Source organism: Pseudophryne corroboree, chromosome 1 (genome assembly GCF_028390025.1).
Source record: "Pseudophryne corroboree isolate aPseCor3 chromosome 1, aPseCor3.hap2, whole genome shotgun sequence".
Classification (NCBI taxonomy): Eukaryota; Metazoa; Chordata; class Amphibia; order Anura; family Myobatrachidae; genus Pseudophryne; species Pseudophryne corroboree.
The window spans coordinates 764,717,253-764,738,428 of NC_086444.1; the positions used below are offsets into that span (position 1 = coordinate 764,717,253).

The 21,176-nt window shown below is 43.3% G+C and overlaps 1 protein-coding gene across 2 annotated transcripts in view; it reads left to right on the top strand.

The window, feature by feature from the left end:
- Positions 1 to 21,176, top strand: part of GRID2 (glutamate ionotropic receptor delta type subunit 2) — a 1,619,892-nt gene that overhangs the window by 1,128,558 nt on the left and 470,158 nt on the right. For both annotated transcript variants that reach the window (XR_010176066.1, XM_063917339.1), the window contains exon 9: positions 1,351 to 1,452. Coding sequence is in view for 1 of the 2 variants with exons in the window: in XM_063917339.1 (XP_063773409.1) it covers positions 1,351 to 1,452 (102 nt within the window). In the remaining variant the exon portion in view is untranslated. The remainder of the gene's footprint in view (positions 1 to 1,350; positions 1,453 to 21,176) is intronic.

The following is a 21,176-nucleotide window of genomic DNA, read 5'->3' on the forward strand; positions in this document are numbered from 1 at the left end:
TTTATTCTCGTAAGTTTGAGTGAATGTACAAATGTTGCATTTGTACAGTAGCTATGCATGTAATGAGAGTGGGCTATATTTGCGATGGGGTTGTAGTATAAGCAGATGCGATTTTAGGTTTGGCAGATTTGCAATTGTGAATGCAATCAGTAGGCCTAATTCTGAGTTGATCACAGCAGCAATTTTGTTAGCAGTTGGGCAAAACCATGTGCAGTGCAGGGGGGGCAGATATTACATGTGCAGAGAGAGTTAGATTTGGGTGGGGTGTATTCAAACTGAAATCTAAATTGCAGTGTAAAAATTGGAGATGAGCGGATTCGGTTTTACTCGGTTTTACTCGGTTCTTTGGGATTGTGGGGGAAAACTGGAGTACTCAGGGGAAACCCATGCAAGCATGGGGAGAATATACAAACTTCACACAGTTAGAACCATGGTGGGATTTGAACCCATGACCTCAATGCTGTGAGGCAATAATGCTATTGATTACACCATCCATGCTGCCAATGTGGATAATTATTGAAAAGAGAGACATTGATAGAATGCTCACACAGTCTTTCATGTTAAATTCTGCAAGGTGAAACTGGAGAACAATAAAATGTTAAATATATGTTTATTATACTCAGGTTTTTAATATCACCACTCCATCTTATGTATCCCCTTTTTATTAGAACTACTTGAGCAATATTAGAATATTCTATTGTCAGCAGGGTTGGTTCTAGACTTTCCTTTGGCGCCCACTCCATTCAAAATATGGACAATATGCAAAAACATAGGGGTGTAGCTTCATGGGGAGGGGCTGTGGCTACAGAATTGTACCAATTCCCATTACACCGCACAGTAGTGTCCATCAGTCACATTACACCACACAGTAGTGTCCGTCAGTCACATTACACCACACAGTTTTACCACTTATACACATTATGCCATGTTAGAGCCCCTTACACACATTACACCACAGTAGAGCAGAGCCCCTTATACACATTACACCAAGTAAAGCCTCTTTATTACACATTTCGCCAGATAGAGCCCCTTATACACATTACACCAGGTAGAGCCCTTTAAGATAATTAATGTCAGTACTGGAGATATAGTGAATAGATATACTGTACATATCACTGAAAATATTGTTTTGGCTACAATATACTAAAAAGTGAAGGTTTTGGCATTCACAGAAGTTTTGTGACATGGTGTGTTTTTTTATAAACACAAATTATATAGAGTTCTAAAGTGCATTTGCAGATGCTACGGTGTATAATGATTATGGAGAAAATAATAATTTATAAATGTACTTTCTCTGTATGACCACATCAATTAGCTGTGATCCTGACGGATATTTTTACTACAATCTAGCTTGGCTCATGGACGCCTGTGACTGGACTGAACGGATCTTTGACAGACAGGAAGCTAGAAAACAACATGCGTGGTGTAGTTCTCCGTGTGGCCACTGTACTGGTAAGCTTGCTTTTACATATACACATTCATTGTACATTAATGGGCTATTCCATCTGGAAAGTCAACTAAATTGTCAAGCTATCTTTTGAAATCAAATATATCAGTATGAAAATGTAGCGATTGATCTTTTTTATAAATGTGACTTTTGAGAAGCTATTTCTAAAGTAGTAGCAAATTCAAATTATGTTTGCTGGTATCAGTAAGAACCATGAAAAATAGGGGAAGATTGGGTTTAACCTGTTTAGGTACATATGACACTAAGGGCCGGATTTAATTAGACAATGGCAGCTTGCTTTGCGATTTTTCCAGTGGGCTGATTCAGCTTTCACCTCCATAGGCTGCAAGCAGAATCAGCCTTCCGAGATGTAACCCATTTCAGCGATTCCATTGAATACGGCCCCAAGTTTGGAAATCAAGGTGTTCATATGATTAAAAATGCAGACCAAACCTATTACTTTATTTTTGTCTAATGAAGGTGTTAATTGATAAATGTACTGTATAACTATATCATATGAATTCAAATATATCGTATTTATTATATAAATAAATCCCAAATATTAAACAATGTTTCTATAATTAATAAATTAAACACTCCAACAACAAACATTCATGAATACATTATGAAAAAAATACATATATAAAGTGTATGCAGTTGAGTTGCCGGCAGTCGGGATCCCAGCGGTCAGGATACCAACACCGGGATCCCAACCGCTGACAATGCCGCCAGCTGGAGTCCAGGCTAACAGGGGCTATTCCCACTTGTGGGTGTCCACAAAACCCATAGAGTGGGAATAGAACCTCTGGTGAGCGCAGCGTGGTGAGCACAGTGAGCCCGCAAGGTGACTCTGGGTGCTCGCACTGCTGCTGGCATACTGATGATAGGGATGCCGTTGTCGGTATACTGATGGCCGGCATCCCGATTGTCAGTAAATCATACTGATCCCGTATAAAAAAATCTAATTTAATTTTTTTTATTTACAGTTTCTTATATAGCGCAGCATATTCCATTGCATTTTACAATTGGAATCAACAGTGATAAGACAAACTGGGTAATAACATACAGACATAGAGGTAGGAAGGCCCTGCTCGCAAGCTTACAATCTAGTGTTCACAGTGTCAGTAGTTCATACATATTGGTCTCCTTACTAACTGTATTGTATCAAAGTTAGGCACACCAGTTCATTAGAAATAAATCATCCATACGGTACTCGATAGTACAGATAAAGGGGCCCATTTATCAATGCATTTTAGCTATGTAAAACTCATTGTATGTGATAAATCATGCTTCAACCAATCAGCTCCCAATTGTAATTTTTCAAACACATGACAGCTAGGAGCATCACCAAGTATTCTTTCCTGCTGTCACTCACTGGGGCAGATGTATTAACCTGGAGAAGGGATAAAGAAGTGATAAAGCAGTGATAAGCGCAAGGTGATAACGCACCAGCCAATCATTATGGATATGAAAAATGACAATTAGGAGCTGACTGGCTGGTGCGTTATCACCTTGCACTTATCACTGTTTTATCACTTCTTTATCCCTTCACCAGGCTTAATACATCTGCCCCACTGTTTCCACTGGTACGCTGCAACTTTGGAACTGCCCCATTAAAGATGTGGTCTGACCAGTAGCATTGAACTATGTCATTATGCAGGGACCACAGCCTCTATGCTATGAGATGCTGAACTGTAACATGCAGTCAGGGCCCCCTTGGCATAAACCTTGCAGCAAGCATTGATGAAGATGACATAGCTGCCATATGTTTTGTGGTAGAGATTAAATAACTTAATACACAAATAATTAATTGTTTTAAAAAGTATTTAACCAAATCCAATGAGAGACAGCCTGTACTAATTTCCAGTGAAACAGAGGGACAACCAACATAATATATAATGCTTTGTTGTACCACACGGATAGAGCAAGTAATGAAATAATGAAATAATGACTGTAATCTTTTTAAAATGATTTTCATATTTTATTATTGTGTGATTTTATGGAATTTATAACACATTTATTTTGCCATGAGGAAACCTTGACAGAAGATGAAAACATATTGTGATTTACCGTTGCATCGCAGACTGTTAAATCCACTCATGAGAGAAATTTCAGTATGACAAAAAGGCTTACCACTCTAAAGGATGTTTATCACAGCTCAAATCCCGACTGCAGAGCCTTGTTTATTTTTCTTATTTCCTTACACAATTACTTGTTCTTTCATTTTCTTCCCACACACATTAATAGGTTATTGACTATGTGTGGATGAAAAGGATTTTAAAAAGTCACTGCTTAATGAAGACTGCTGAGCCTAGTCAATGCAGTGGAATCAAGCCTCTAGTTGCCGATATTAGATCAATGTGACATTTTCCATGAAATAAAGGTTTTATCAATATGGCTCCATTTCAGAGGACAAAAAAGTAAATTAGTTTGTTCTATATACCTCAATGTTTCTTAGTTAAATGTGTACAAAAGCTCTCAGAGTGCTTTAAAATACTACATTTAGATGTAAGAAAAAGAAAAAAGAACATATACTGTAATCACATCTTTGTTTCCTATTTTCCTCATGTTTTCCTTTGTGTAGACCAAAGCTGAGTTAGCCCACAGTGCATCTTGGAAATTGTAGTTCAGTAGCAACCTACTGTATGCAAAATGAAAAGTTGCCTATTTTAAGTCCTGGTAATTTATTTGTTGATTAATCCCCTTTTCCCTTGTAATGTCAATATACAATATCTAAAGACCTTTCAAACATCACAACATGAGGTAGCTGCGGAGAATAAGGGTAATTAATATGACCTTATCACAATTAACTATCTTTACTGCTCATAAGAAGGAGTATTGTAATTTCTAGACTGAATGTACCTTAAACAGAGCTATAAAGGTTCTCCAATAATCTACATCTGCAGCGCAAAATAATTTTTTTGGAGCGTCATGCATTTATATTTTTATCATTCACCCCATTTTTATGGGAAAGGACATAGCTTCATTGTGGTCCACACTGAATATGTGCTAGCCACAAGATAGCGATCCAAACTTTTCTCATGTGCAAATGAACACTTTTCTAATTCTGCATGGGGTGAGATATTTAAAATAAGCTCTTTTCAAGGATATGTAGTTTATATCAAACTTAATTTAACCATTGAACGGGGCAGTTTTAGGAGAGAGGGTGCCCCTAGGCACAACAGTAATCCCCCATCTCGTTTTATTATTTTTATTGATTGGTTAGAAGCCCTCATTTGATGATAGACAATTTAATAGAATAATTTAAACTAGCCACCAACAATGGCTAGAACAGCTGACAGGGGCAGTATGTGTATGTTCTACCCATTTACACTCCATTCAAGATGCCATATGGTACAGTACAGTGTAAATATTTTGCAGTTACTGGTACATTTCAGGCTGACAGGACCAACACAAGCATCCAAGTGCCGCCCCCAAACAAGTGCCGCCCCTAGGCATGTGCCTCATATGTCTAATGGGAATTCACCACTGCCATTGATGCCATGTCACCTGAGTTTATATGATTTTCAAACCAAAAATCTAGCTAACTGACACAATCAGCATTGAAAATTATTTTAAATACTGTAGGTCACTTTTGTCGCTATTCCCCTGCCAGCCACAATGCAAGATACTTTGACAATGCTTAGATATGAGATTGTGACTAATCAAGACGTTCAGCAGTTTTAGCTAACAGTATTTTAATTGTTCCAAAAATTATAGCTATACACATTAATCTGGTAATACCCTCCTCTTTTATTTATTTCTAAAGTAGTTTACTAGGAAGACACTAATTGTGAGCCACGTTTTATTTTAAACTACACCCTGGGTAAATCATAAGTTTGACAATGTTTAGTGATGTTATTTATTATATCTATTTCTCTGATAAGTATCTCCTTTTTATCCTGCTACACAGACTAAAGTACAAATTAATTATCAGGTTTCTGCTAACTTTCTTTTGGAAAGGTGAATTCGTTGAGGATGCCTATCATATCTCTCCATATTTGTCCTCTGCAATTGAACTGTCAACAGGCTCTCTGATGTGAGACTAATTGCACTTTTGTTCCTTTGCTCAATTACAAGATAGATATGGTGAACCAACACACATGAGATTTCATTATTACCATCTGAGACATGCTATATTTATTACAATATGCAGGACATGAAATAATGATGAACTTGGCTCCCTCTTGTAAGAAAATGACATTTAAAAAATACCATTCTCTATCCTGAAATGTAATAGTGGTGCTCCGATTTCTCTTGCACTGACACAAAGTATACTATTATATACCTATACTTATAGACAGAGATGTAATAATAGATGCAAGTGGAATTTTTACATGAAATACATTAAGGTGGATATTTATCTAAGCTTACAGATCGATAAAGATAGTGAGATAAAGTGCCAACCAATCAGCTCCTAACTGACATATTTAAAACACAGCCTGTAGAATGACAGTTACAAGCTGCTTGGTTGGTCCTTTGGCTCTCTCCACTTTATCTCTCACCAAGCTTTGATAAATATCTCCTTTAATCCAATGGCTGTAGTTTGACATTTTTAAATAGGTGGCCTTTTGTCTTCGATGCCACCGAAAGAAAACTATTTCCAGAAGGTATGTTCTTAAATGCTATTAACTTTTTCTCTTAGATAAGTTAGCTTCGAATATTCCATAACTGGAAACTGGTAACAGCAGATCACTGTGTTTGTTGCTTGGTTATTCAAGCTGACTGTGGTTATTAACTGATCAGTGCTAACCAGCTAGATATATTGGTAAGTAGTAAGATAGAGAACACTTAATTTTGCACCAGTCCAAGTTTTGACTAACCCACAAGACCTCTCCAAACTGACTTTCTGCGCAAGAAAACCCGTCCATTGCATTTGAACCCCAAGGAAATAACATGTGTTGCACTGTGCATGCTCTGAATCTAAGCATTTGCCTCAATAGGAGAGCGTCAGTGGTAACTGCTGCCCTTAGTTTGCAGTAGAGATGAGCGGGTTCGGTTCCTCGGAATCCGAACCCGCCCGAACTTCAGTTTTTTTTACATGGGGCCAAGCGACTCGGATCTTCCCGCCTTGCTCGGTTAACCCGAGCGCGCCTGAACGTCATCATCCCGCTGTCGGATTCTCGCGAGGCTCGGATTCTATCGCGAGACTCGGATTCTATATAAGGAGCCGCGCGTCGCCGCCATTTTCACACGTGCATTGAGATTCATAGGGAGAGGACGTGGCTGGCGTCCTCTCCGTTTATAGAGAAGAGAGTGAGACAGTAGAGAGAGACACAGTAGTAATTTTGGGGAGCATTAGGAGGAGTACTAGTAGTTACTTGCTGAAGTGATAGATAGTGTGACTGTATTATCTGACTTGTGGGGGAGACACTGACAGTGGGGAGCAGTTAGAGTCTGAGAGCAGGACTCAGGAGTACATATAACGTACAGTGCACACTTTTGCTGCCAGAGTGCCACACTGCCATTGTGACCACACTGACCACCAGTATAATATATATTGTGATTGTCTGCTTAGGAGTACTACTTGCAAGTTGCTGATAGTGTGACCAGTGACCTGACCACCAGTTTAATAATCACCACCAGTGAGTTTAATATATATATATATATATATGTGCCAGTAGAGGAATGGGCGCACTTGGGTTGTTTTTCCACCCAATATTCAACGGGGAAAAACAGCAGTCTCCCTAAGATATTTACTCCTAATTTGTGAGCATAAAACCACATTTAACATGTTCCATGTAAAATTTATTACAACATAAAAGCAATGATACAAAACGGTATAGTATCTCTTCTTGCAGATAACACCATATAGTACAGAGGACCAGTTGAAATAACTTTGATAGATTCCTCCTTCTCCTTTGACAATTCGGAGATTTGATGTTTATGAACAAATAATCCGACGCGTTTCGTCTTACTCTAAGACTTCATCAGGGGTATGTCTCTAGTGCTTGATAAATACTGTTAGTGCATCAATAAAATGGCAATTACGTATTCTGGATACTTGAAAAAACCACACACCGGTGGGGTACACAGGTAAAAGTTAGATTAAGCCTTATGGTTAAGAGCTTGAATAACAAGTTCAAACGCATAGGCCTGAACGCAAGTTCAAATAGGTATGTGACCTTATGATTCAGGGATTTGGATAACAAGTTCAAATACACAGGTCTACCACAATTTCATATGCGTGTGTAACCTTGCCAGCAGCTACAATAGCTTCAAGTCACAACCAGTGTAATGCGTTTGAACTTGTTATTCAAGCACTTAACCATAAGGCTTAATCTAACTTTCACCTGTGTACCCCACCGGTGTGTGGTTTTTTCAAGTATCCAGAATACGTAATTGCCATTTTATTGATGCACTAACAGTATTTATCAAGCACTAGAGACATACCCCTGATGAAGTCTTAGAGTTAGACGAAACGCGTCGGGTTATTTGTTCATAAACATCAAATCTCCGAATTGTCAAAGGAGAAGGAGGAATCTATCAAAGTTATTTCAACTGGTCCTCTGTACTATATGGTGTTATCTGCAAGAAGAGATACTATACCGTTTTGTATCATTGCTTTTATGTTGTAATAAATTTTACATGGAACATGTTAAATGTGGTTTTATGCTCACAAATTAGGAGTAAATATCTTAGGGAGACTGCTGTTTTTCCCCGTTGAATATTGGGTGGAAAAACAACCCAAGTGCGCCCATTCCTCTACTGGCACATATTTGTATCTTTTTAGTCCCTCCTAACAAGGGACTTAGTGGAATTTGGCAGCCTTAACCCAATCCTTTCTCACTTTCTGTTTAATAGCGCAAAAGGGAGAGTATCTGTTTTATATATATATATATATATATATAATTGTATATAATATATATATAATATTGTATACCACCTACCCGTGGTTTTTTTTTTTCTTTCTTCTTTATACATACTACTATAGTAGCTTACTGTAGCAGTCTGCGGTGCTGCTGAGCTGACAGTGTCCAGCAGGTCCGTCATCAGTCATTACATAATAAATATATATACCTGTCCGGCTGCAGTACTAGTGATATTATATATATATATATATATTGATTTCATCTCATTATCATCCAGTCTATATTAGCAGCAGACACAGTACGGTAGTCCACGGCTGTAGCTACCTCTGTGTCGGCAGTCGCTCGTCCATCCATAATTGTATACCACCTACCCGTGTTTTTTTTTTTTTCTTTCTTCTTGTACATACTACTATAGTAGCTTACTGTAGCAGTCTGCGGTGCTGCTGAGCTGACAGTGTCCAGCAGGTCCGTCATCAGTCATTACATAATAAATATATCTACCTGTCCGGCTGCAGTACTAGTGTGATATAATATATATTGATTTCATCTCATTATCATCCAGTCTATATTAGCAGCAGACACAGTACGGTAGTCCACGGCTGTAGCTACCTCTGTGTCTTTTAGTTGTGCCTATTAAAATATGGAGAACAAAAATGTTGAGGTTCCAAAATTAGGGAAAGATCAAGATCCACTTCCACCTCGTGCTGAAGCTGCTGCCACTAGTCATGGCCGAGACGATTAAATGCCAGCAACGTCATCTGCCAAGGCCGATGCCCAATGTCATAGTACAGAGCATGTAAAATCCAAAAAACCAAATATCAGTAAAAAAAGGATTCCAAAATCTAAAATAAAATTGTCGGAGGAGAAGCGTAAACTTGCCAATATGCCATTTACCACACGGAGTGGCAAGGAACGGCTGAGGCCCTGGCCTATGTTCATGGCTAGTGGTTCAGCTTCACATGAGGATGGAAGCACTCAGCCTCTCGCTAGAAAACTGAAAAGACTCAAGCTGGCAAAAGCACCGCAAAGAACTGTGCGTTCTTCGAAATCCCAAATCCACAAGGAGAGTCCAATTGTGTCGGTTGCGATGCCTGACCTTCCCAACACTGGACGTGAAGAGCATGCGCCTTCCACCATTTGCACGCCCCCTGCAAGTGCTGGAAGGAGCACCCGCAGTCCAGTTCCTGATAGTCAGATTGAAGATGTCAGTGTTGAAGTACACCAGGATGAGGAGGATATGGGTGTTGCTGGCGCTGGGGAGGAAATTGACAAGGAGGATTCTGATGGTGAGGTGGTTTGTTTAAGTAAGGCACCCGGGGAGACACCTGTTGTCCGTGGGAGGAATAGGGCCGTTGACATGCCTGGTGAAAATACCAAAAAAATCAGCTCTTCGGTGTGGAAGTATTTCACCAGAAATGCGGACAACATTTGTCAAGCCGTGTGTTGCCTTTGTCAAGCTGTAATAAGTAGGGGTAAGGACGTTAACCACCTCGGAACATCCTCCCTTATACGTCACCTGCAGCGCATTCATAATAAGTCAGTGACAAGTTCAAAAACTTTGGGCGACAGCGGAAGCAGTCCACTGACCAGTAAATCCCTTCCTCTTGTAACCAAGCTCACGCAAACCACCCCACCAACTCCCTCAGTGTCAATTTCCTCCTTCCCCAGGAATGCCAATAGTCCTGCAGGCCATGTCACTGGCAATTCTGACGAGTCCTCTCCTGCCTGGGATTCCTCCGATGCATCCTTGCGTGTAACGCCTACTGCTGCTGGCGCTGCTGTTGTTGCTGCTGGGAGTCGATGGTCATCCCAGAGGGGAAGTCGTAAGCCCACTTTTACTACTTCCACCAAGCAATTGACTGTCCAACAGTCCTTTGCGAGGAAGATGAAATATCACAGCAGTCATCCTGTTGCAAAGCGGATAACTGAGGCCTTGACAACTATGTTGGTGTTAGACGTGCGTCCGGTATCCGCCGTTAGTTCACAGGGAACTAGACAATTTCTTGAGGTAGTGTGCCCCCGTTACCAAATACCATCTAGGTTCCACTTCTCTAGGCAGGCGATACCGAGAATGTACACGGACGTCAGAAAAAGACTCACCAGTGTCCTAAAAAATGCAGTTGTACCCAATGTCCACTTAACCACGGACATGTGGACAAGTGGAGCAGGGCAGGGTCAGGACTATATGACTGTGACAGCCCACTGGGTAGATGTATGGACTCCCGCCGCAAGAACAGCAGCGGCGGCACCAGTAGCAGCATCTCGCAAACGCCAACTCTTTCCTAGGCAGGCTACGCTTTGTATCACCGGTTTCCAGAATACGCACACAGCTGAAAACCTCTTACGGAAACTGAGGAAGATCATCGCGGAATGGCTTACCCCAATTGGACTCTCCTGTGGATTTGTGGCATCGGACAACGCCAGCAATATTGTGTGTGCATTAAATATGGGCAAATTCCAGCACGTCCCATGTTTTGCACATACCTTGAATTTGGTGGTGCAGAATTTTTTAAAAAACGACAGGGGCATGCAAGAGATGCTGTCGGTGGCCAGAAGAATTGCGGGACACTTTCGGCGTACAGGCACCACGTACAGAAGACTGGAGCACCACCAAAAACGCCTGAACCTGCCCTGCCATCATCTGAAGCAAGAAGTGGTAACGAGGTGGAATTCAACCCTCTATATGCTTCAGAGGTTGGAGGAGCAGCAAAAGGCCATTCAAGCCTATACAATTGAGCACGATATAGGAGGTGGAATGTACCTGTCTCAAGCGCAGTGGAGAATGATTTCAACGTTGTGCAAGGTTCTGCAACCTTTTGAACTTGCCACACGTGAAGTCAGTTCAGACACTGCCAGCCTGAGTCAGGTCATTCCCCTCATCAGGCTTTTGCAGAAGAAGCTGGAGGCATTGAAGGAGGAGCTAAAAGGGAGCGATTCCGCTAGGCATGTGGGACTTGTGGATGGAGCCCTTAATTCGCTTAACAAGGATTCACGGGTGGTCAATCTGTTGAAATCAGAGCACTACATTTTGGCCACCGTGCTCGATCCTAGATTTAAAACCTACCTTGGATCTCTCTTTCCGGCAGACACAAGTCTGCTGGGGTTCAAAGACCTGCTGGTGACAAAATTGTCAAGTCAAGCGGAACGCGACCTGTCAACATCTCCTCCTTCACATTCTCCCGCAACTGGGGGTGCGAGGAAAAGGCTCAGAATTCCGAGCCCACCCGCTGGCGGTGATGCAGGGCAGTCTGGAGCGACTGCTGATGCTGACATCTGGTCCGGACTGAAGGACCTGACAACGATTACGGACATGTCGTCTACTGTCACTGCATATGATTCTCTCACTATTGAAAGAATGGTGGAGGATTATATGAGTGACCGCATCCAAGTAGGCACGTCAGACAGTCCGTACTTATACTGGCAGGAAAAAGAGGCAATTTGGAGGCCCTTGCACAAACTGGCTTTATTCTACCTAAGTTGCCCTCCCACAAGTGTATAATCCGAAAGAGTGTTTAGTGCCGCCGCTCACCTTGTCAGCAATCGGCGTACGAGGTTACTTCCAGAAAATGTGGAGAAGATGATGTTCATTAAAATGAATTATAATCAATTCCTCCGTGGAGACATTGACCAGCAGCAATTGCCTCCACAAAGTACACAGGGAGCTGAGATGGTGGATTCCAGTGGGGACGAATTGATAATCTGTGAGGAGCGGGATGTACACGGTGATATATCGGAGGATGATGATGAGGTGGACATCTTGCCTCTGTAGAGCCAGTTTGTGCAAGGAGAGATTAATTGCTTCTTTTTCGGTGGGGGTCCAAACCAACCCGTCATTTCAGTCTCAGTCGTGTGGCAGACCCTGTCACTGAAATGATGGGTTGGTTAAAGTGTGCATGTCCTGTTTATACAACATAAGGGTGGGTGGGAGGGCCCAAGGACAATTCCATCTTGCACCTCTTTTTTCTTTCATTTTTCTTTGCGTCATGTGCTGTTTGGGGAGTGTTTTTTGGAAGGGCCATCCTGCGTGACACTGCAGTGCCACTCCTAGATGGGCCAGGTGTTTGTGTCGGCCACTAGGGTCGCTTATCTTACTCACACAGCTACCTCATTGCGCCTCTTTTTTTCTTCTTTGCGTCATGTGCTGTTTGGGGAGTGTTTTTTGGAAGGGCCATCCTGCGTGACACTGCAGTGCCACTCCTAGATGGGCCAGGTGTTTGTGTCGGCCACTAGGGTCGCTTAGCTTAGTCATCCAGCGACCTCGGTGCAAATTTTAGGACTAAAAATAATATTTTGAGGTATTCAGAATAGACTGAAAATGAGTGGAAATTATGGTTTTTGAGGTTAATATACTTTGGGATCAAAATGACCCCCAAATTCTATGATTTAAGCTGTTCTTTAGGGTTTTTTGAAAAAAACACCCGAATCCAAAACACACCCGAATCCGACAAAAAAAATTCGGTGAGGTTTTGCCAAAACGCGGTCGAACCCAAAACACGGCCGCGGAACCGAACCCAAAACCAAAACACAAAACCCGAAAAATTTCAAGTGCACATCCCTAGTTTGCAGTGCAGACCACATAAAGCGGGGGGGGGGGGGGAATTAACAATCATATATAAGCTTTATAGTCTTTACTATTGTTTATAAAACATGTGCTATCCCCGGGGGGGGGGGGGGGGGGGGGGGCGGCAACGTCACTGTGTGTATTTCAGCCACCGCTGCACCGGCCAGGGCTCAGCACTCTACTTCTCCTTCATTAATAACCCGCTCCCAAGCACCCATTGGGTAGTTACACAGGAGTTTTGGGGTGAGTTATACAGGAAGGAGAAGCTATGTGCAGCAGTGGCTTTGATACACACAGCGGTGTTGCTGATCCCCGGGCCCAGCAAGCAAGCCAGCACACTTTTTATAAACAGTAACGCTGAGGCTGGCTGGATGGAGATGCTGAAAGAGGTGATGCGCTGACCAGAACTGGAAGTAACGAGTACGTGACACACGTGCACAGGGCCGGTGCAAGGTTTCTCGACACCCTAGGCAAAACTTCAGCCCGCTGCTCCCCCCCCCCTTCATAACATTATCATTATTACATATTCTTTCTAAGGCGTTACAAGTGTTTTGCAGCACCGTACATACGGCAAACCCCAGAACAATACAGGATACACAGACCTTAACATTACAGTAACTATAAATAGAGCACAGGTAACAAATAGCACCACAAGTCTCAGTATACAATATTATTTTATCTAGTAACAGTTTCTTACATAGCGCAGCAAAATCCGTTGCGCTTTACAATTGGAAAAAACACTAATAAAACAAAACTGGGTAATAGAGGGGTAGGGAAGCTCTGCTCGCAAGCTTACAATCTACAGCTGAGATACAAGTAAGCCAGGGAGCATTCAGCGCACCACTGTGACTACAGCAGGCAGTCACTGGAAGAGATTAATCATAAACTGACGACACCGCCACCACGAATCCCATCAGAGCCCCCCAAACTCCGCCATTACAGTCCAGGCCCCGGGGATATCCATGCTTGAGTCCAGATAGCTAAATCAAAGTGAGGCACTAAGTCACCTGTGCTCAAGCATGGCTACTAAGTCACCTGTGCTCAAGAATGGCCATCCCCAAACCAGGACTGGATGGTGGAGTATGTGAAATTCTGTCTCACATTAAAAAACCAGATCCAAACAAAAATACATTGAAAATGCCATACCCATAAGCAAATTGAAAAAGCCAGATCTACATAATACATTGAAAAAAGCCAGATCCACTAAAAATACATAAAAAGCCAGATCCACTAAAAATACATAAAAAGCCAGATCCACATAAAAATATATTGAAAACGACAGATTCACACAAAACCACATTGAAAAAATCTAGATCCATATAAAAATAAATCTAAGAAAATTCAGTTCCACATAAAAATAAATAAAAAATGTCTGATCCACGATGCCAGATCCACACAATAGACCAAAACAAAGTCAGATCCACAAAAATACACCAAAAAATCCAGATCAACTGAAAATTAGAGATGAGCGGGTTCGGTTTTACTCGGTTTTACTCGGTTCTCAAAATGGCATCTAATTGGCTCACGGATGTCACGTGTTTTGGATAGCCAATAAGATTCGGTTTTGAGAACCGAGTAAAACCGAGTAAAACCGAATCCGCTCATCTCTACTGAAAATACACAAACAAAAAAACAGATCCACATAGAAATACATCTAAAAACATCAGAGACAATGTGGCAACAGGTTGGTGGACAGATGCCATGGTACTAAGGTCATGGGCCCTCATTCCGAGTTGTTCGCTCGCAAGATGTTTTTAGCAGCCGTGCAAACATATAGTCCCCGCCCACAGGGGAGTGTATTTTCACTTTGCAAGTGTGCGAACGCCTGTGCAGCCGAGCTCTGCAAAAACATTTTGTGCAGTTTCTGAGTAATGAAAAAAAGTATATTGAACAAATGCGCTGCCTAGACCAATGCAGCCTACTTGAAAAAACAGGAATCCTCACAAAATCCCAAAAGAAACAATGTTAAAATAGAGGTTATCAAGTGGGCGCAAAGGACCTACATAAAAACGTCCTTAGGATGGTGAATGTTTCAAAAGTGTCACGATCTGTGTTCTTAAGTCCCCAGTCCACCGTATATTCAGTTAAGTAGTAATTTTCTTTATCTCAATGGAAAAAGATAGATCATAGTGCAGATCAAATTGAAAGGGACAACACGCTTTATTTAACACAGGACACTCGCAAATTACACAAAGTGAAAAGCATGTAACCAATCAAATAGGAAAAGTGGGGGTGTAGGCTTCTAACATCATCACGTTACCCTCCCAGAATGGCATTTGGGACACCACTGGTGGGGACGGATACAGACCCTCCAACATGACCCGCCCCACTAGGTACAAAATGCTCTGTTCCTGGACTTCCCTCTTAATTTATGAGTTCCATCACCTGTGTTGAACTAGTTGAATGATAGGAAAGCTGTTTCTTCACAGGTGATGGCAATAATAAATTAAGAGGGAAGTCCAGAAACAGAGCATTTTGTACCTAGTGGGGCGGGTCATGTTGGAGGGTATGCGGATAGCACACCAGTTTAGAGTTGCTTTGAAGTCAGAAGTCAAACAACATCCACGATCCACGACAAACACCACCAGCTTGACGCGTTTCGGACAGTACCTGTCCTTCCTTAGAAGCTTCGGAGGAAGGACAGGTACTGTCCGAAACGCGTTAAGCTGGTGGCGTTTGTCGTGGATCGTGGCTGTTGTTTGACCTCTGACTTCAAAGCTACTCTAAACCAGTTTCTAAGTAGGTCTGGACTTACTCAGCCCTTGCGATCACTTCAGTCTTTTTGGTGCCGGAATTGACGTCACACACCCGCCCTCCAAACGCCCGGACACGCCTGCGTTTTCCCTACCACTCCTAGAAAACGGTCAGTTGACACCCATAAACGCCTTCTTCCTGTCAATCTTCTTGCGATCGGCTGTGCGTATGGATTCTTCGTTAAAGCCATAGCTCAGCAACGATCCGCATTGTACCCGTACGACGTGCGTACGCATTGCAGTGCATACGCATGCGCAGTAGAGACCTGATCGCAGCGCAGCGAAAATCAGCAGCATGTGATCAACTCGGAATGACCCCCATGGACCGCAATCAGTGGGCAGATGTTGTGAGCGGGTGGCACTCTGTGCGAGGCAACAGCCCATGAGCACTGGCAGAAGGTATGTGGGTACAGGCTGCGACCATGAGGCAGAGGCCCCAGGGAGAAGTCTGTGAGCACATTCCTGATCATGGGTGTCGGGCTGCGGCTGCGAGGCAGAGGCTTTGGGCTGACAGGCCCTGACTGGGGAGGCAAAGGGTGTGGGGTGATGGGCTGTGACCAGGGCACAGAGGAACCGGCGGATGCTGACTGGGAGCCAGGGACATGGGACACGAGTGGGGAGATGAAGGGCGGGAAAAAAAATACAACAAAAATGCCAATTTAACCCCTCCCACAGATCAGAAACACACTCACCCCTGGGGTCGGTACAGGGCGTCACACACAGAGGCAGAGGGTGCACAGTGTGTCCCACAGGGGGGAGGGGATAGGGGGCACAGGGCGTGCAAAGTGAATCACACATGGGTGGCAGGGGGTGTACAGTGCACCATACATGGAGGCAGGGGGGCACAGGGTGTCACACACAGAGGGGCAGGGGGCACAGTGCACATGAGGGGGCAGGGGGTGTACAGTGCACCACACATGGAGTCAGGGGGGCACAGGGTGTCACAAACACAGGGGCAGGGGAAACACTTGAGGGGGCAGGGAATGTACAGTGCACCATACATGGAGGCAGGGGAGCACAGGGTGTCACACACACAGGGGCAGGGAAAACAGGGGATGGGGGGCACTGGGTGACACACACACACAAAGGCAGCAGGCACAGGGTGTCAAACACGAGGGGGGAGGTCAGGGGGGCACAAAGTGTCACACACACATGGGCAGGGAGGCACAGGGGGCCACACACCATGGTCAGGGGGAGTAGAGGGGGCCACACACACGCACACACACAATGAGGCAGGGGGTACAGGGGCCACACGTGGGGGGGCAGGAGGGTAAAGGACTCTCCAGTCACTCACCTCCTGCAGTCGAGTGTCAACATGGCAGTCCTGCGGATCCAGACACAGCCCAAAGAGGTGGCCAGCAGCAGGGGGATCCGAGCTCTGTTCCAGTGATGCGGCCACAGCACAGAGTAATCGGAGGAGTTAAGGTACTGTGTCCGGGAGGCTGTTGCAGGAGGGAGGGTGCAGAGACCATTGGGGAGTAGGGGGCCTCCGTGCTCTGGCACTGACCACCGTGACGTGATCAGGTGCAGCTCGGCGCGGAGCAGCGCGCGCGGGGGGGCAAAAGCATGATCGCCAGCAGCAGGCATGTACGAGGGGAACAGTCCAGACATATTAAGAGGTGCTTGTGCGCACCCCAACCCCCCCCCCCACGGAAAAAATTTTCATTGACTGTGCAAACTGAGGAGCAGGAGGGTGGGACTGAGGAAGGGGGCGGGCAGAGAGGACATCGCGCATCGCCTTCAGGGGAGGACGGGCCAGTGCGGCGCTGGGCTTGTAGGAGATCCAGTGGGCTGTCGCCTGACAGCTCATCACTGTACTATGCTTTGGGGACAGATCCAGTAGAGAGGAGCATGGTAGGGAAGTGGAGTGATCGTGCTCCCCATACTCCTCTCCAGCCGGACCGCCTCCTCCTTTTTCTTTAGGGCCCGTGACCAACTGTAATGAGTTAGTAGGAATCGCCGCCCCTTCAGGTCCCCCGCCCATAGGCAGCTGCCTAAAGCTGCCTAATGGAAGTGCCGGCCCTGCACGTGCACTCGCAGGAAAGGAGCCAGGTGCCGGGATCGAGGTGCTGCAAGCGGGGTAGCCAAGAGCCAGGTGCTGGGAGCAAGGTGCCAGGAGCGGGAGAGCCGGATGAAGTGGAGCTGGAGAGGAGCTGGCTGGATGGAGACATTGAGGTGGGGGAAGCTGGGACCTGGGAGCAGGTGCTACTGCTGCAGGAAGTCCTGACTCCCTCTGGACATGCAAGTATCATTACTGTTTTACATTATCACACTGTTACACATTCCACTGGGGTACACTGCCTCAAATAGGAGGATTGTGGTGATAAAAGGGAATTGTTGTACTTTGTTGTATAGGAGGATTGCAGTGCTATAAAGGGATTGTAGTATTATATTGTATAGGAGTATGTAGTGCTATAAGGGGATCGTAGTACTATATTGTATTGTATGGGAGGATTGTAGTGCTATAAAGGGATTGTAGTACTATATTGTATAGAAGGATTGTAGAGCTATAAGGGGATTGTAGTGTCTGGATAGGTCTCTACTTACAAGAAGGTACATACTTCAGTTAAAGGCTAGCTACAGGTAGAGGGAGTCAGTTTACCCTTTCAGGATAAGTGGGAACAAGATTGATGATCTCACCCAGTGCATATCTTGTCAGATGTATGCATACCTGGAGCAGCCGCCCCAGGGTGAGTACCTCTGTGCTAGATGTGAGCAAATGGTCTCTTTGGAAGCCCAGATAACTAATCTAAAGAACACAATTGCAACACTGAGGGATTTCACCAATCTCTAGCAAAGTTTGCAGCACACTGTGGATTCATCGAAAGAACAGGATAGGTCTAGCAAAGAGGGGGAGTAATATGTAGGTGGCTGGGTTACAGTTAGAAGGGGTAAAGGTAGGAGAAAAAGGCAGGCCAGCTCTGAGCTGCCAAATCCCAGCAGATTCGCCCGATTGGACGAAGATACTATGGTAGCACAGATTTGGCAGAGCTGACAGAGACTATTTCCCATAGTAACCAGAGGAGCGGTCACTCCAGCACAGATGGGAAAGTTGTTAGCAAGGTATCTAGTCAGATTGTGGTGGTACGGTACTCAATTACTGGAATGTGCCTGAGTATTCAGTATACTGTACAAGTTGCTCTCTCTTGGCTTAATTCTGAGCAGAGAGTGGACTAGAAGATAAACTCAGGGATTATGCCTTTATTGTTGTCGGAGAAGAAATTTGTTTAGTTGTGTACCAAAATGCCAGGAAACATTTCTGCTTAGATGATCAGAGGAATTTTCATCTGCTGTAGGTGTATATTTACTGATATCTAAAAAGTTTCAGTATATCAATGAGAGAATCTTTACCTTATGCATTAACATGGAAGGACACAGGGACTTGCAATTTGTATAAATAAATAAATAAATGAAGATGATAAATAGTGCAACAAATACAACTGTTTATTAAATCAGTATTAATTAAATAACCATGATAATTAATTTTGAAAACATTTGAACTGACAACAGATTACTCAGATCTGGGCAACACCAGTAATGCATTTTTTTTTTCAGGAACAATTAATATCTTGCTGAGAAAATAAGAAATTGGCTACAGTTATAACCACATTTATTATGTAGAGGTTCAGGCGGTGGTTTATATATTGTGCCATTTTTCCCACAGCTTTTAAATAAAATCCACAGCATGACTTGGAAGATGTTGATAGAAAATGGACAGGTTTTAGGGACTTTACACAGTTAACATTAAAATTATTATTTCTGAGAATTCTGTACAGAAATGTACCAACATGTTTTGATAACCTGAAATAGTTTTGGTAAATTTGCAAAAGACTTTGTCCTTTTACACTGTGGCTTTATTGCTAAAAATGTGTATCTTATTTGTATAAGCATAACAACTGGGACAAAACTACATGGCTAGATTACACTGATCATTTTTGTATCATCAATAATATTTATTGACTTTTTCCAAAAGAAAGAAAAAAAGAGAAGATGGAAGTGTGTCAAGGTTGAAATTACATACATAGATAAATCAAAAACAGACATATACATAGATCACACAAAAAAACAAATATGGAGAGTTCCACTTAACTAGCACTATCAGTGATTTCTTCCTTGTTTCATATCATTCCATCATGTTCTCCAAAGAGAAATATCATGTAAAGTAAAGGAAAAATAATGTATAGTGAAACACCGTTTTAATTTGAACAACACATACACATTACATAAAAAATACAAAATAGGATCAAATATTCAACATAATCCTTTGGGGAGGCATGTGAGATGGGTAATTACCAGAATCTAAGGGAACTGTGCTTAGACAGTCCCTATCAGTGCATGTGTCCCAATATGGTCCTGATAGCGCTAGTTAAGTGGAACTCTCCATATTTGTTTTTTTGTGTGTACTTGTGGTGAGGGTTAAAGGAACCTCATAGGAGAGAGACATTACTTTAACTGCTGTCTTTGCGCACCTAGTAATTTCTATATTCCATATTCATTATTTACATAGATCAATAGATCAAAAACAATACCACATTTTATAACAATAAGGGGGATGCAGTTACTTTACCTGCTGTTGGGATCCTGGCAGTAAGGAGACTGATGCCGGAATCCCAACAAACAGTGAAATGCCACAGGTCAGAATCTTGACTAAAGTCCCGAATTCCCACTCAGGTGGTGTTCCATGTTCCATGCCACCACCTGAGGTGGAATATAATAGTGTGGTGAGCGAAGCTTGCCTCCAGGCCCAAAGCATGGTGAGCGCAGTGAGCCTGCGAGGAGAGTCACTGCACTTGCCGCCAGGATTCCAGCAGTTGAGATTACGGCATCGTGCTCCTGATCGCCAGGATCCCGACCACCGGTATTGCACACTGGACCGCAATAAGGTAGGAGAAGAAGGCCTTTTCACAAATGGAAATTCAACTTTGGATGTAGGAGTTTGAGCACGTCACAGTCTCTCAGTCACATATGGGTATATTTACTAAAAGGCCGGTTTTAGAAGTGTAGATGTTGCCAATAGCAACAAATCATATTTTGCCTATCATTTATTTAGCACCTTCTAGAAGGTAGACTCTGATTGATTGATTGATTGATTGATTGATTGATTGATTGATTGTTATGGGCAACATCTCCACTTCTAAAAACTCGCACTTTAGTAAATTTACCCCATAGACAAGCCAGGGGACCCACTTCACCATAGGGAAATAAGCAGATGTATAGTAGGGATTATGGTATCCGGTCTATAGAGCTACACTAAAAATGTATACAGTCATTATGTCGACCACTAATGGAAGACATGCATTAGGTTGACAGCGTCAAAATTTCAACTGTCAAAATGTCGACAGGGTCAAAAGATTGACAGTTCAAAAGGTTGACAGGGTCAAAACATCGACATGACAATAGTTGTCAAACATATGGTCGACCCAAGTTTTTCCCTGTTTTTCAACTCATACTTTACCATCCACATGGACTATGATTGGTAATAGTAACTTGTGCTGAGCGCAGCAGTAGTGCAGTGAGGCACCATGCCCAAAGCATGGCGAGTGAAGCAAGCCATGTGAGGGTATGTGGTACACTAATGGGGCTTGTTTGTGGCAGAAAAGTGA